Source organism: Oncorhynchus nerka, linkage group LG2, assembly GCF_034236695.1.
Source record: "Oncorhynchus nerka isolate Pitt River linkage group LG2, Oner_Uvic_2.0, whole genome shotgun sequence".
NCBI classification, from domain to species: domain Eukaryota; kingdom Metazoa; phylum Chordata; class Actinopteri; order Salmoniformes; family Salmonidae; genus Oncorhynchus; species Oncorhynchus nerka.
The window spans coordinates 66907453-66921775 of record NC_088397.1 but is presented as its reverse complement, the minus strand read 5'-3'; the positions used below and the strand labels follow the sequence as shown (position 1 = coordinate 66921775).

Below are 14323 nucleotides of genomic sequence, written 5' to 3'. Positions count from 1 at the left end.
GAAAATAACCTCACACTCAACGTCAACAAAACTAAGGAGATGATTGTGGACTTCAGGAAACAGCAGAGGGAACACCCCCCTATCCACATCGATGGAACAGTAGTGGAGAGGGTAGTACGTTTTAAGTTCCTCGGCATACACATCACAGACAAACTGAATTGGTCCACTCACACAGACAGCATCGTGAAGAAGGCGCAGCAGCGCCTCTTCAACCTCAGGAGGCTGAAGAAATTCGGCTTGTCACCAAAAGCACTCACAAACTTCTACAGATGCACAATCGAGAGCATCCTGGCGGGCTGTATCACCGCCTGGTACGGCAACTGCTCCGCCCACAACCGTAAGGCTCTCCAGAGGGTAGTGAGGTCTGCATAACGCATCACCGGGGGCAAACTACCTGCCCTCCAGGACACCTACACCACCCGATGTTACAGGAAGGCCATAAAGACCATCAAGGACAACAACCACCCGAGCCACTGCCTGTTCACCCCACTATCATCCAGAAGGCGGGGTCAGTACAGGTGCATCAAAGCTGGGACCGAGAGACTGAAAAACAGCTTCTATCTCAAGGCCATCAGACTGTTAAACAGCCACCACTAACATTGAGTGGCTGCTAACAACACACTGACTCAACTCCAGCCACTTTAATAATGGGAATTGATGGGAAATGATGTAAAATATATCACTAGCCACTTTAAACAATGCTACCTAATATAATGTTACATACCCTACATTATTCATCTCATATGCATACGTATATACTGTACTCTATATCATCTACTGCATCCTTATGTAATACATGTATGACAAGCCACTTTAACTATGCCACTTTGTTTACATACTCATCTCATATGTATATACTGTACTCGATACCATCTACTGTATCTTGCCTATGCTGCTCTGTACCATCACTCATTCATATATCTTTATGTACATATTCTTTATCCCCTTACACTGTGTATAAGACAGTAGTTTTGGAATTGTTAGTTAGATTACTTGTTGGTTATTACTGCATTGTCGGAAATAGAAGCACAAGCATTTCACTACACTCGCATTAACATCTGCTAACCATGTGTATGTGACAAATAAAATTTGATTTGATTTGGAGACTTCCAAATATGGCTATGAACAGAGGCACTGGGATAATAGCTAAAACAATGAACACCTTCAGACCATGTTTTTACGTACAGTGGGGCAAAAAAGTATTTAGTCAGCCACCAATTGTGCAAGTTCTCCCACTTAAAAATATGAAAGAGGCCTGTCATTTTCATCATAGGTACACTTCAACTATGACAGAGAAAATGAGAAAAAAATCCAGAAAAATCACATTGTAGGATTTTTAATGAATTTATTTGCAAATGATGGTGGAAAATAAGTATTTGGTCAATAACAAAAGTTTCTCAATACTTTGTTATATACCCTTTGTTGGCAATGACAGAGGTAAAACATTTTCTGTAAGTCTTCACAGGTTTTCACACACTGTTGCTGGTATTTTGGCCCATTCCTCCATGCAGATCTCCTCTAGAGCAGTGATGTTTTGGGGCTGTTGCTGGGCAACACGGACTTTCAACTCTCTCCAAAGATTTTCTATGGGGTTGAGATCTGGAGACTGGCTAGGCCACTCCAGGACCTTGAAATGCTACTTACGAAGCCACTCCTTCGTTGCCCGGGCGGTGTGTTTGGGATCATTGTCATGTTGAAAGACCCAGCCACGTTTCATCTTCAATGCCCTTGCTGATGGAAGGAGGTTTTCACTCAAAATCTCACGATACATGGCCCCATTCATTCTTTCCTTTACACGGATCAGTCGTCCTGGTCCCTTTGCAGAAAAACAGCCCCAAAGCATGATGTTTCCACCCCCATGCTTCACAGTAGGTATGGTGTTCTTTGGGTGCAACTCAGCATTCTTTGTCCTCCAAACACGACGAGTTGAGTTTTTACCAAAAAGTTATATTTTGGTTTCATCTGACCATATGACATTCTCCCAATCTTCTTCTGGATCATCCAAATGCTCTCTAGCAAACTTCAGACAGGCCTGGACATGTACTGGCTTAAGCAGGGGGACATGTCTGGCACTGCAGGATTTGAGTCCCTGGCGGCGTAGTGTGTTACTGATGGTAGGCTTTGTTACTTTGGTCCCAGCTCTCTGCAGGTCATTCACTAGGTCCCCCCGTGTGATTCTGGGATTTTTGCTCACCGTTCTTGTGATCATTTTGACCCCACGGGGTGAGATCTTGCGTGGAGCCCCAGATCGAGGGAGATTATCAGTGGTCTTGTATGTCTTCCATTTCCTAATAATTGCTCCCACAATTGATTTCTTCAAACCAAGCTGCTTACCTATTGCAGATTCAGTCTTCCCAGCCTGGTGCAGGTCTACAATTTTGTTTCTGGTGTCCTTTGTCAGCTCTTTGGTCTTGGCCATAGTGGAGTTTGGAGTGTGACTGTTTGAGGTTGTGGACAGGTGTCTTTTATACTGATAACAAGTTCAAACAGGTGCAATTAATACAGGTAATGAGTGGAGGACAGAGGAGCCTCTTAAAGAAGAAGTTACAGGTCTGTGAGAACCAGAAATCTTGCTTGTTTGTTATTGACCAAATACTTATTTTCCACCATAATTGGTGGCTGACTAAATACTTTTTTGCCCCACTGTATATTTGAGTACTGCTCTTCACACACAGATTGTGTATATGGATTTCCTCCTCTGTCTTAAACATCTATTCCTTCAAGAGATTGCTATGACAAATTTCTCCTTCACAAAGAGGTTGCATGGCGGTGCAAGTTATATTGCAGATATATTATACCATTAGAGATGCCATTTATTCACACTCCCTCTTTTATTCAGTCTTTTGAAATCTATTCACCAAGCCTGTCTGAGCCTCCTTTAAAAAAAGAGGAAATGGTAGTCAATACAGGCCTCCAAGAAATTACAGAAAAGTGTGAATGGTCATGAAAGCTGGCTGTATAAAAGAAAGTGTTAAGTTAATAGGTGCTTTGGGTCCATCTGTAATTTCCTCATATAATACCCCTCCCTACTTACGTGAGGCAAGGTCTTCTTCAGAAAAGAGACAATGACAGAGATTTTCATCAATGAAAAAGCCACAAAGTCTGACATGGTGAGGTTGGACCCAGGTGCAGATAAGAGACCAGACAAGGAATCAGTGGTTAAGGATAAACATAATACTTTACTAAGAAACGGTAGGCGCAGGATCACAGTACACTTGAAAAAACAACAACCACTAAGTGTCAAACTCACTCAGGAAACTAACACACAAGGTAAACAATTCAAGCTTCTGCAAAGAGAAATAGAAAAAACACCTCTTTTAAAGTGAAAATCATAATGAGTAATGGAAAACACCTGAGTGTCATAATTGTCTCTAGGGTGGTCTCTCTGCAGCCCTCTGGTGACAGGTGGAACCATGACACAGAGGATGAGTTTTCAGCGCTGTGGCGTGAACAATAGGGATAGAAGAATATAATTTCAATGTCTGAATACTACAGGAGTTTACCACATAACATGCATACAGTATTGCTTGTCTGTATAGATACAGAAAAAAGAAAATTGCATATGATCTTTTATTGCAGACAGAAAAACACCCATGGCATTGTACATTATCTCCATCACTCAAAGCCCAAGACGAGAGACCAAACAGAATAACATGTGACAATAGCAAATGGAGTGAGCCCAATGTCTAGATCATAGGATTATCATGCTATAAAGGAAGTTGTTATACCTAAAATAAGGGAAGAACTCAGTATATCCCTGATTCAAGTCAAAAAGTAAAGATTATGTTGGTACACATGACAGACCAGAGTAGTTGAACAAGTTTCTACACCGGAAACACCTAGGCCAAAGTAATAGAACAGATCTGATCATGATTATAATATGTAGGTAGATAAAATTACAAATCCTTCACAGCTAAATGCATACAATTCCTTCATATAATGGTTGTTCATCTTAATCCAGTGGTCACCAATCTTTTCTGAGTCAAGATCACTTTCGCAGTCAAAAGTTTCTTTTTAAACATGACTTAAAAAATGTAACGTTAACCTAATAAAAACAAATATGTAGGAATGAGGTTTGTGCAGTAGGCCTAATACAGTGAACTGCCAATATTGTTCTTCTCAGACCATACAGTGGCTTGTGAAAGTATTCACCCCCTTGGCATTTTTCCTATTTTGTTGCCTTACAACCTGGAATTAAAATAGATTTTTGGGGGGTTTGTATCATTTGATTTACACAACATGCCTACCACTTTGAAGATGCAAAATATTTTTTATTGTGAAACAAACAAGAAATAAGATAAGAAACCAGAAAACATGAGCGTGCATAACTATCCCCCCCCCAGCTGCAAGTCTCACATCTAGCCACTTGGAATTTTGCCCATCCTTCAAGGCAAAACTGCTCCAGCTCCTTCAAGTTGGATGGGTTCTGCTGGTGTACAGCAATCTTTAAGTCATACCACAGATTCTCAATTGGATTGAGGTTTGGGCTTTGACTAGGTCATTCCAAGACATTTAAATGTTTCTCCTTAAACCATTCGAGTGTTGCTTTAGCAGTAGGCCTAGGGTCATTGTCCTGCTGGAAGGTGAACCTCCATCCCAGTCTCAAATCTCTGGAAGAGTGAAACAGTTTTCCCTCAAGAATTTCCCTGTATTTAACGCCATCCATCATTCCTTCAATTCTGACCAGTTTCCCAGTCCCTGCCGATTAAAAACATCCCCACAGCATGATGCTGCCACCACCATGCTTCACTTTGGGGATGGTGTTCTCAGGGTGATGAGAGGTGTTGGGTTTGCGCCAGACATATTGTTTTTCTTGATGGCCAAAAAGCTACATTTTAGTCTCATCTGACCAGAGTACCTTCTTCTATATGTTTGGGGAGTCTCCCTCACGCCTTTTGACGAACACCAAATTGTTTGCTTTTTTTCTTTAAGCAATCGCTTTTTTTCTGGCCACTCTTCCATTAAGCCCGGCTCTGTGGAGTGCACGGCTTAAAGTGGACAGATACTCCCATCTCCGCTGTGGAGCTTTGCAGCTCCTTCAGGGTTATCTCTGGTTTCTTTGTTGACTCCCTCATTAATGCCATTCCTTGCCTGGTCCGTGAGTTTTGGTGGGCGGCCCTCTCTTGGCAGGTTTGTTGTGGTGCCATATTCTTTCCATTTTTGAATCATGGATTTAATGGTGCTCTGTGGGATGTTCAAAGTTTCTGATATTTTTTTATAACCCAACCCTGATCTGTACTTCTCCACAACTTGTCCCTGACCTGTTTGGAGAGCTCCTTGGTCCTCATGGTGCCACTTGCTTGGTGGTGTGCCTTGCTTAGTGGTGTTGCAGATTCTGGAGCCTTTCAGAACAGTTGTATATATACTGAGATTATGTGACAGATTATGTGACACTTAAATAAAGTCCACCTGTGTGCAATCTAACTAATTATGTGACTTCTAAAGGTAATTGGTTGCACCAGATGTTATTTAGGGGCTTCATAGCAAAGGGGGTGAATACGTATACACGCTCCACTTTTCAGTTTTTTTATTTTTTGAAACAAGTAATTTTTTTCATTTAATTTCACAAATGTTGAATATTTTGTATATGTCCATTACATGAAATCGGGAAACGGGAAAACAGTCAGGTTTCAAGACTAGTCATTCAACTGAGACTGCTCTTCTCTGTATCACGGAGGCGCTCCGCACTGCTAAAGCTAACTCTCTCTCCTCTGCTCTCATCCTTCTAGACCTATGGCTGCCTTCGATACTGTGAACCATCAGATCCTCCTCTCCACCCTCTCCGAGTTGGGCATCTCCGGCGCGGCCCACGCTTGGATTGCGTCCTACCTGACAGGTCGCTCCTACCAGGTGGCGTGGCGAGAATCTGTCTCCTCACCACGCGCTCTCACCACTGGCGTCCCCCAGGGCTCTGTTCTAGGCCCTCTCCTATTCTCGCTATACACCAAGTCACTTGGCTCTGTCATAACCTCACATGGTCTCTCCTATCATTGCTATGCAGACGACACACAATTAATCTTCTCCTTTCCCCCTTCTGATGACCAGGTGGCGAATCGCATCTCTGCATGTCTGGCAGACATATCAGTGTGGATGACGGATCACCACCTCAAGCTGAACCTCGGCAAGACGGAGCTGCTCTTCCTCCCGGGGAAGGACTGCCCGTTCCATGATCTCGCCATCACGGTTGACAACTCCATTGTGTCCTCCTCCCAGAGCGCTAAGAACCTTGGCGTGATCCTGGACAACACTCTGTCGTTCTCAACTAACATCAAGGCGGTGGCCCGTTCCTGTAGGTTCATGCTCTACAACATCCGCAGAGTACGACCCTGCCTCACACAGGAAGCGGTGCAGGTCCTAATCCAGGCACTTGTCATCTCCCGTCTGGATTACTGCAACTCGCTGTTGGCTGGGCTCCCTGCCTGTGCCATTAAACCCCTACAACTCATCCAGAACGCCGCAGCCCGTCTGGTGTTCAACCTTCCCAAGTTCTCTCACGTCACCCCGCTCCTCCGCTCCCTCCACTGGCTTCCAGTTGAAGCTCGCATCCGCTACAAGACCATGGTGCTTGCCTACGGAGCTGTGAGGGGAACGGCACCTCAGTACCTCCAGGCTCTGATCAGGCCCTACACCCAAACAAGGGCACTGCGTTCATCCACCTCTGGCCTGCTCGCCTCCCTACCACTGAGGAAGTACAGTTCCCGCTCAGCCCAGTCAAAACTGTTCGCTGCTCTGGCCCCCCAATGGTGGAACAAACTCCCTCACGACGCCAGGACAGCGGAGTCAATCACCACCTTCCGGAGACACCTGAAACCCCACCTCTTTAAGGAATACCTAGGATAGGATAAAGTAATCCTTCTCACCCCCCTTAAAATATTTAGATGCACTATTGTAAAGTGGCTGTTCCACTGGATGTCATAAGGTGAACGCACCAATTTGTAAGTCGCTCTGGATAAGAGCGTCTGCTAAATGACTTAAATGTAATGTAAATGTAAAAGTCGAGTCACACTGCATCTGCCTCATGCACAAACTCATGTTGTTCCTATGACCAGAGAAAGTGAAATATTCCTTCATATTAAAATAGACATGATGAGATGCAAATAATAATAAAAACACAGGGCTGTCGATACACTTGGCTGCTCATTCATTGCAGCTGCATTGAGAATGGAAGCAGGGAGAAGCGTGTTTTATGTTTTGTAATAGCGTTGAATAAAAACAGTGTTGACAGTGCGGAATACAAACTTGGACATGACCTCACACATAAAAACATCAGCTATTTGCTGTATTATTTGACAGTCTCTCTATGGTCATTGTTTTAAATTATATGAAATCTCATGTAGGCTAGTATAAAACTACTGTGGCCGGGGTCCTGGAAGCTGTAGGTACATGATTTGAGCTATCCGATTGGTCAGTCAGTAGGCACACTTGATTTAGCCACAGATCTCACGGTCTACAGGGTAGGCGGAGTTAGTCTTTTCAGACAAATTAAATGGTTAAAAATGGGAACACGTCTCCTCCCCCGGCGCACAGGGCTTCTGAATCAAGTGGACCTACTGTACCACCAACAGCACAACACACACACAAAAAAGGAGTGGCAGCCTTTGTCATAGCCTTTATCGTTGGCTTTTCAGTTAGGTGATCAACTAGGAATGCATCGATCGACCGATTGGTGACCACTGTCTAAAACTATACTGTATTCGATTAAATACAGTATATTCAATTATTTCTATTTATATATAAACAAATGATCGTACATAAAATGTGTGCCTACTATGATGCGAGATGATTAAACATATTGGACACAATGTTACTAACATTTAAATACTTCAATCAAAAGAAATATTGACTTTCATCAGTCCCACAAGTATATTGTAACAATATTGTTGTCCCCTCAAAGAGTGTATCACTTTCTACTGGTGAACGTATCATCTCGTACAACAGTTCTGTTTAATGTTGATCAACCCATCTTTGTTTTGTCATTATCACTCAGACATTACAGTTTAACATACAGGAAAGTTCAAAAGGTCCAGAAATAGATGTCATGTCTCTCATGATAAATATTATGGCTACAGATCCACCAACAAGTTGACATAAAAGACAAGATTAGCTGAAGAAATCTCACTCCCACCTTAAAAGGATCAAACCCGAGGAGTTTGCTCCATCCATCCTCTTCTACTCCTCTCCATCCCCTACGGGCTCCCTCTCCTCAGCTACAGCCTCTACTGGGGCTTCCCTGGCTTCTTCCTTCACTGTGGGGCCTTCCTCCTCCCTCCCCAACTCTCTCTCCAGCTCCTCCACCATCTCTTCCACCAAGTCCAGTTCCTCAAAGGAAGAGCCGCTGCCCACTGACTCGCTGGAGCCCCTGTCCCCATGCCCCTTTTCACTTGGCTCCCTGTGCTCTCCACCCTGCCCCTGTTCGACCCCGTCCCCCTGGTCCCTGTGGGGCAGAGAGGAGGTGGAGGACGGGGCCAGAGACGTCTCTGTGCTCTTTGACTGCGCCTGGCTGCTCAGCTTGCTGCTGACATCACTGTGGGACTCTGCACCTGCAACCACAGGAAGAGAGGTGTCAGGTGAAACAGCGAATAGATGTCAGTTCAAAACTAACCATTACTGAGCCAGAACTTACAAGAATTGTAATTGTGGAGACGTCATGAACAAAGCTGTATTCAATCTGTATGGCTGAAGCATTACAGATTGTGTGAAAGAAATGTAAAGGTCATTTCCAATTAACCCATACAGTGAACACAGTCTCCGCTAAACTTCTGTGATACGGATTGAATAGAGCCCTAAGTTCACACTCATTAACTGTTGTGTTTTGTGTCTTCCTACTTATTGTAATTGAAGACAAGTACGAGAGAGAGAGAGAGAAGAAGAGAGAGAGAGAGGAAGAGATAGAGAGAGAGAGAGAGAGAGAGAGAGAGAGAGAGAGAAGAGAGAGAGAGAGAGAGAAAGAGAGAGAGAGAGAGAAAAAGAGAAAGAGAAAGAGAGAGAGAGAAAGAGAAAGAGAAAGAGAAAGAGAGAGAGAGACATAGAATTGGCATCCTGACAAGGTACTCTCCTTAATCTATCTGGTTGGGATCTTTCCAGCTTCAAACTCGTGAATTACTTCAACAACTTTACAAAATTGAGACAAGCTGACTACATATATCACTCAACAGCTTATATAGGAGTTGACTAGCTCCATTACACACAGAGACTTCATTGGTGTCAATGCCAGATCTGCCATTGTTGTCATTTTTAAGAGAGGCTGAGAAAATTGAGCCAGTTTGAACGTGGGCAGCAACAAGCGACAATAACATTGTTCTCACTCACATCCTTCCAGTTGAATAGTTTTTTAAACGAATGAGTGTATGCAAGACCGCATTACAGATCCTAAGAAGACTAGAGGATCTTAGTGGGTGGTGGAATATTTGATATGCTGCCGTGCTTCTGTACTCTACCCCTGTTCTGTACATGGATACTGTGTGTGTGTGTGTGTGTGTGTGTGTGTGTGTGTGTGTGTGTGTGTGTGTGTGTGTGTGTGTGAATACGTGTGTGTGTGCGCGCGCGCATGTGTGTTGGATCAGTATGGGTCATTACAGAAAATTCAACTCCTCTCCCGAATCCTATTAAGCAATGATGAGACTGATATTATTGGTCATAAAGATAAAGGCACATTCCTACACAGCAATATAAGTCAGTCACATGATATATAACGATAGTATCCTGCTTGGTTGCTCATTTAGTATTTCTCCTCCTTTACCAGAGGGGAAATGGTTGTGGTTTCTGCTGTCTGGTCCAGGAAATAAACAATATGTGCACTCATCACCAGGATGGACTATTAGCGTAATGCTTCAGAGATTTCCTCCATATAACATGATGAACTGGCCCATGATGCTTTCAGAGTAATTAAGATGTGCCAAACGCTGAGCCTGATTAGCCTATGATTGCTAGTCCTTTCTGATGGAGGAATATCCACCAGTGTCTTATCATAATATCCTCCTCAGTTTGTCATGATCCAAGACATATTGGATTGGAGTGGTTTGTGTGCATTTGCATGTGTGTGTAGTTATAACAGCCCTGGAATGAAGATGAATTAATAATCTTAATCTCTTTCATGGAGAGAAGCTAGCATGACCTCTGCCATCTCCCTGTCTGTATCGTTTTGGGGCCGGAGAAATTAATTCCTGCCTATTGTGACTGCAATTAGCACTGTCATCTCAATTAGGCCCCAGCTCTGTGGTCATTGTGCAGAAATGGACAGGCTGAAAATAGGCACACAAATGAGACCTTTTCAGCATTGATTAATGTAAGAAAGAGACAAAGAAAGCATTCTACAGGACACCAGTCAGTCACCTCTATCATGTGATCTCATTATGTAAATCCATGAATCCAAAGCATGTGCATCGTCCTATTGTGACAGGTGTGTGATGTAGGAGATCACCCCAGGTTATGTAAAGGCTATTGCTTTCACATTGGATTTACATATTTAGCCTGTAAAAAAGTGGGCAATGTTTATATGATCCTCTTACAACAGGCCCATTTTTACCACATTCTTGCCAGCATACACCTTTATACCTCCTGTTTGCATGCCGGAGACGAGTGGTAGTAGTGGTGTGCAGATGTGGGTGGGCTCTATTTTAATAAATCCATTGAGAATATATACCATCAAAACGAAATCCATTACTTATTTGTTTATGCAGATCCTAAGAAACACAATAATAAATTGTATTTTCAAAAGAATAGCATATATTTTTGTTTAATTAGGTCTATGTTATGGGTCTGTGCTGCCATGGAGTTTAGAGTATAGTGTGTGCCAATGCCGCCTCAGCATTATGGCTGCTTTTCATACTAAGCCATAGGCAGAACCTTACCTAAATGATTACTAGGTCATTAGGCGGACATAAAAATGTCAGCTTTGATATCGGCGATACCTTTCAGATATAAGGAAAAGGCGGGAAAAAGTTAGCGGTATGGTAAAGTTGGCAGAAAAACGTCTTGGTAGAGTCACCTACATTGACGAACCAGCAAAAGGTTCTCTCTTTGTATGGAATCATCTTCCAACAGCCTTGGAGAGGTTAATTCATTAAGGAACAATGGAGGATTAATCTCCTGTCAGTGTCCCTGGAGGGTAACAGGACACCCTGGTCCAGCCTCTCCTCTCCCCTGCTGGGTTCACACCCCAAACAAATGCCATCTACACATCACACTGAGTTATGGACCATCTTATCACAGGGGACCACAGTGCAATAAACACACATGGTCTCTGAGCCCCTCACACAAGTCCCAAATCCTTCAGATCTGTCCATCTCTCACCAAGCTCATTATCAGGTCCAGTGTATCTGAGCCTGTCTGTAATTTGCAGAGAGAGCATGTCTATATGAGAGGTGTTCTGACTCTGGGGTTATTTACGGCATATTAATAAGCTGACAAACATCCCATTTACCAGCCAGCAAGTCCATACACAGCAAACCCATCATTTCTAAAAAGGGCATATTGGGCAGTGATATTCATTATGCCTGAGTTTTTCTATGAAAGGGGTAAACCTAAGCCTTCTCAATGAGAGGGAGAAGATGATTATCAGTGGGTCCATGAAGGTATTATATATGTGTTGTATTTGACCATTCTCAGGCTGTAGTACTGGCGAATGGCAGGTAGAGTGGTTATGTTCTACCAGTTACTGAACTAAGAAATAATTGGTCTATTTAGTATACCCCCCAGGAAGACCCTTCCAACAAAACTTGACTTCTTTCACCCACAAACACCTGGAAATAAGTCATGACAAAGCTCTCAAATTGAAGCAGATCATGCTTTGGAAAGTGTTTTAGATAACATTTGCCTATATTAGTTGCTAAATTGGGCCAACTGTGATTATTAGATATGGAATCAAGGTCTTGTTCTTAAAATGGTTTCAGATCGAAGAGAGGAAAAGAGAGGAAAAGAGAGGAGAAGAGAGGAAACAAGAGGAGGGTTTAAAGAGTAACTTTCATGATTCTGGTCGCCATTTTGACAGTTTTCTAGCTCTTTTTGCCCCTAGCGGTTCAACTCTACCATTGAAATCGTGCCTCTATGTCCTCTCAAGGGAGGGGTTCGGCATGAAATTACACTCCCTTCTAGATGTGCTGGTTAGTACCACCTCCAAGCTTACTATAAAAGCAGGTGACAGCATGCCTTTTTTGGCAATGGTCTTGGTAAGTGGAGTTTGTCAATATGTGACCAACCAGCTCAAATTGGTCTGATGTAGCAAAATGGGAAAGTAATTATGTTTTGAAAGTTGATAAACTTGTAAACTCACCTTTGAGAAAATGGCCTTTGAATGTTTTGATACCTAGTGAAGAGTTCTTCTTTGCCTACACCCATTCAGCATTGTTCACATTCTCCACCCATCTCGTTTCGCTCTTGGAGCTTTCAGAGCGCACACTTGACGCTCTGGCCGATGATTTGTGAACCTCTGGATAACATGAAAACAGCCTAACCAGCCCTGCTGGCAACAATTTCATTACGCTATTTTGCCAACATTTACTGACACCAGCCAAATTCAATGAGTGTTGTGTGTTTGTAAATTCATCAGTTATTCTTCACTCTGGCATACTCAGACTGAATTTACGAACGCACCCAAAATGGTTACTTGCATAGTGGAGTCTTTTGTTAAGACATGTATCTTGCTAGCTAGGTAAAAAAATGAACCTATCTAGGTAAACAATGTGTAAGATCACACACGTCAGGTAATGTTAGGTAGCGAGCCAGCCAGCTAATGTTAGCTAGTTAAACAACAATGAACATAGTGCCAAATCATGTCGTTACTAACCTGCATGAATCTGCTGGGAGCTAACCAACCAGGTCTAATGTTAGCTAGCTAACATTAGGCTCTAACTAGCCAAGCAAACGGCTCTGGGATACGAATAATAACATCATACATGTAACGTTAGCTAGGGAGCCAGCCAGTTAAAGTTAGCTAGCTAACAGTACACTTTAGCTTAAGACATGTAGCTAGCTAGCTAGGTAAACAATGAACCTAGCTCGGTAAACAATGTGTAAGATCATACAAGTAACGTTACGTTAACTAGTTAAACAACAATGAACATTGTGCCAACTCAAGATGTTACTACGCCTCGCATGAATCTGCTGGTAGTGGTAGCTAACCAACCAGGTCTAATGTTAGCTAGCTAACATTAGGCTCTAACTAGTCAAGCAAATGGCTCAGAGATACGAATAATAACATCATACACGTAACAATAGATAGCGAGCCAGTCAGCTAACGTCAGCTAGCTAGCTAACAGTACGCTTTAGCTTGAAATTAAACCACTTTGTCAAAATTAGAAATATGTCATATCTGAAAACGTAGCTAGCTAGACTATCTTACATCATCATGCACGATGGACATGTCTCCCTGTCACGGATGCCATGCCATGGTTGCCCTTAGTTTGAAGATGTAATCCGTAGACAGGTGTTTTCGCCATCACTTTAGCAATCATACTATAATTCCACTGATTTCAAAACTTGATCCTCCAGAAAGTGGAGATCAACATGTATGCAACTTCACTACACGATACATGTTTTTTTTAAAGTCACGTTCGACAGATTTACCAACACAGACTTACCAGCTCAAATAGACAGAAGCCCTTTATATGGAAGACCAATCTGAACTCCTCTCTCGGCATGTCCAGCCCACTCATTGTCTCAGCCAATCATGGCTAGTGGGAAAGTTGCTGACCAACTAGGCTCGTAATTTAACAATTGTATTCTTATTTACAGATGTCATACAAGTTTGTTATTAAGGCAAATGAAAGTTTGCATGTTCCAGAAGGAATTTCTGTCAAAAAATACTTTGTGATAAAAAAAAAAGAGTTTACATTCAAATGGCTCTCCTGTGAAGTAGTGATCCACGACAAATGCCTAGTTTCTTGAAACGAGTCACATATATTTTGCATGATGCTTCCTTGACTTGACTACTGACATTACACAAAATTCTAAAGGCAATAAGGCACATTAACACATATGACCAAATTCAACGTTTTTGCTTACCGTTTCATACACATCTATGTGCTTTTACAAAGAAAACAAAACATGTAGGCTATGAGGATCATACTTTTAGATTCATAGCTACCTCTATCATAACAAGAAATAGATGATAATGGTAGTCATGTCAATTCATTGTATTTTTCCCCAACCACTATGCCTGATTGGTGGCGCAGTCTGCTAAGACAGTTCAACGGTTGAGAATTCTAACACCACATGGGGTAGATATATTTATTTTTCAAATCCTTTATTTACAATATTCATCCCATGCCCACACACTTCTAATTCTGAAAAGTGATAGCATAAGTGTGAGTGGGGTTGCCCTGGT

The 14323-nt window shown here is 42.6% G+C and overlaps 1 protein-coding gene across 1 annotated transcript in view; it reads right to left on the bottom strand.

Annotated features, from left to right (window-relative positions):
• Window positions 1–6866: 6866 nt before the first annotated feature.
• Window positions 6867–14323, bottom strand: part of LOC115140135 (testis-expressed protein 264 homolog) — a 130677-nt gene continuing 123220 nt past the window's right edge. The window contains exon 4 of the mRNA XM_029678269.2: window positions 6867–8540. Coding sequence (XP_029534129.2) covers window positions 8170–8540 — 371 coding nt within the window. The 3' untranslated portion in view covers window positions 6867–8169. The remainder of the gene's footprint in view (window positions 8541–14323) is intronic.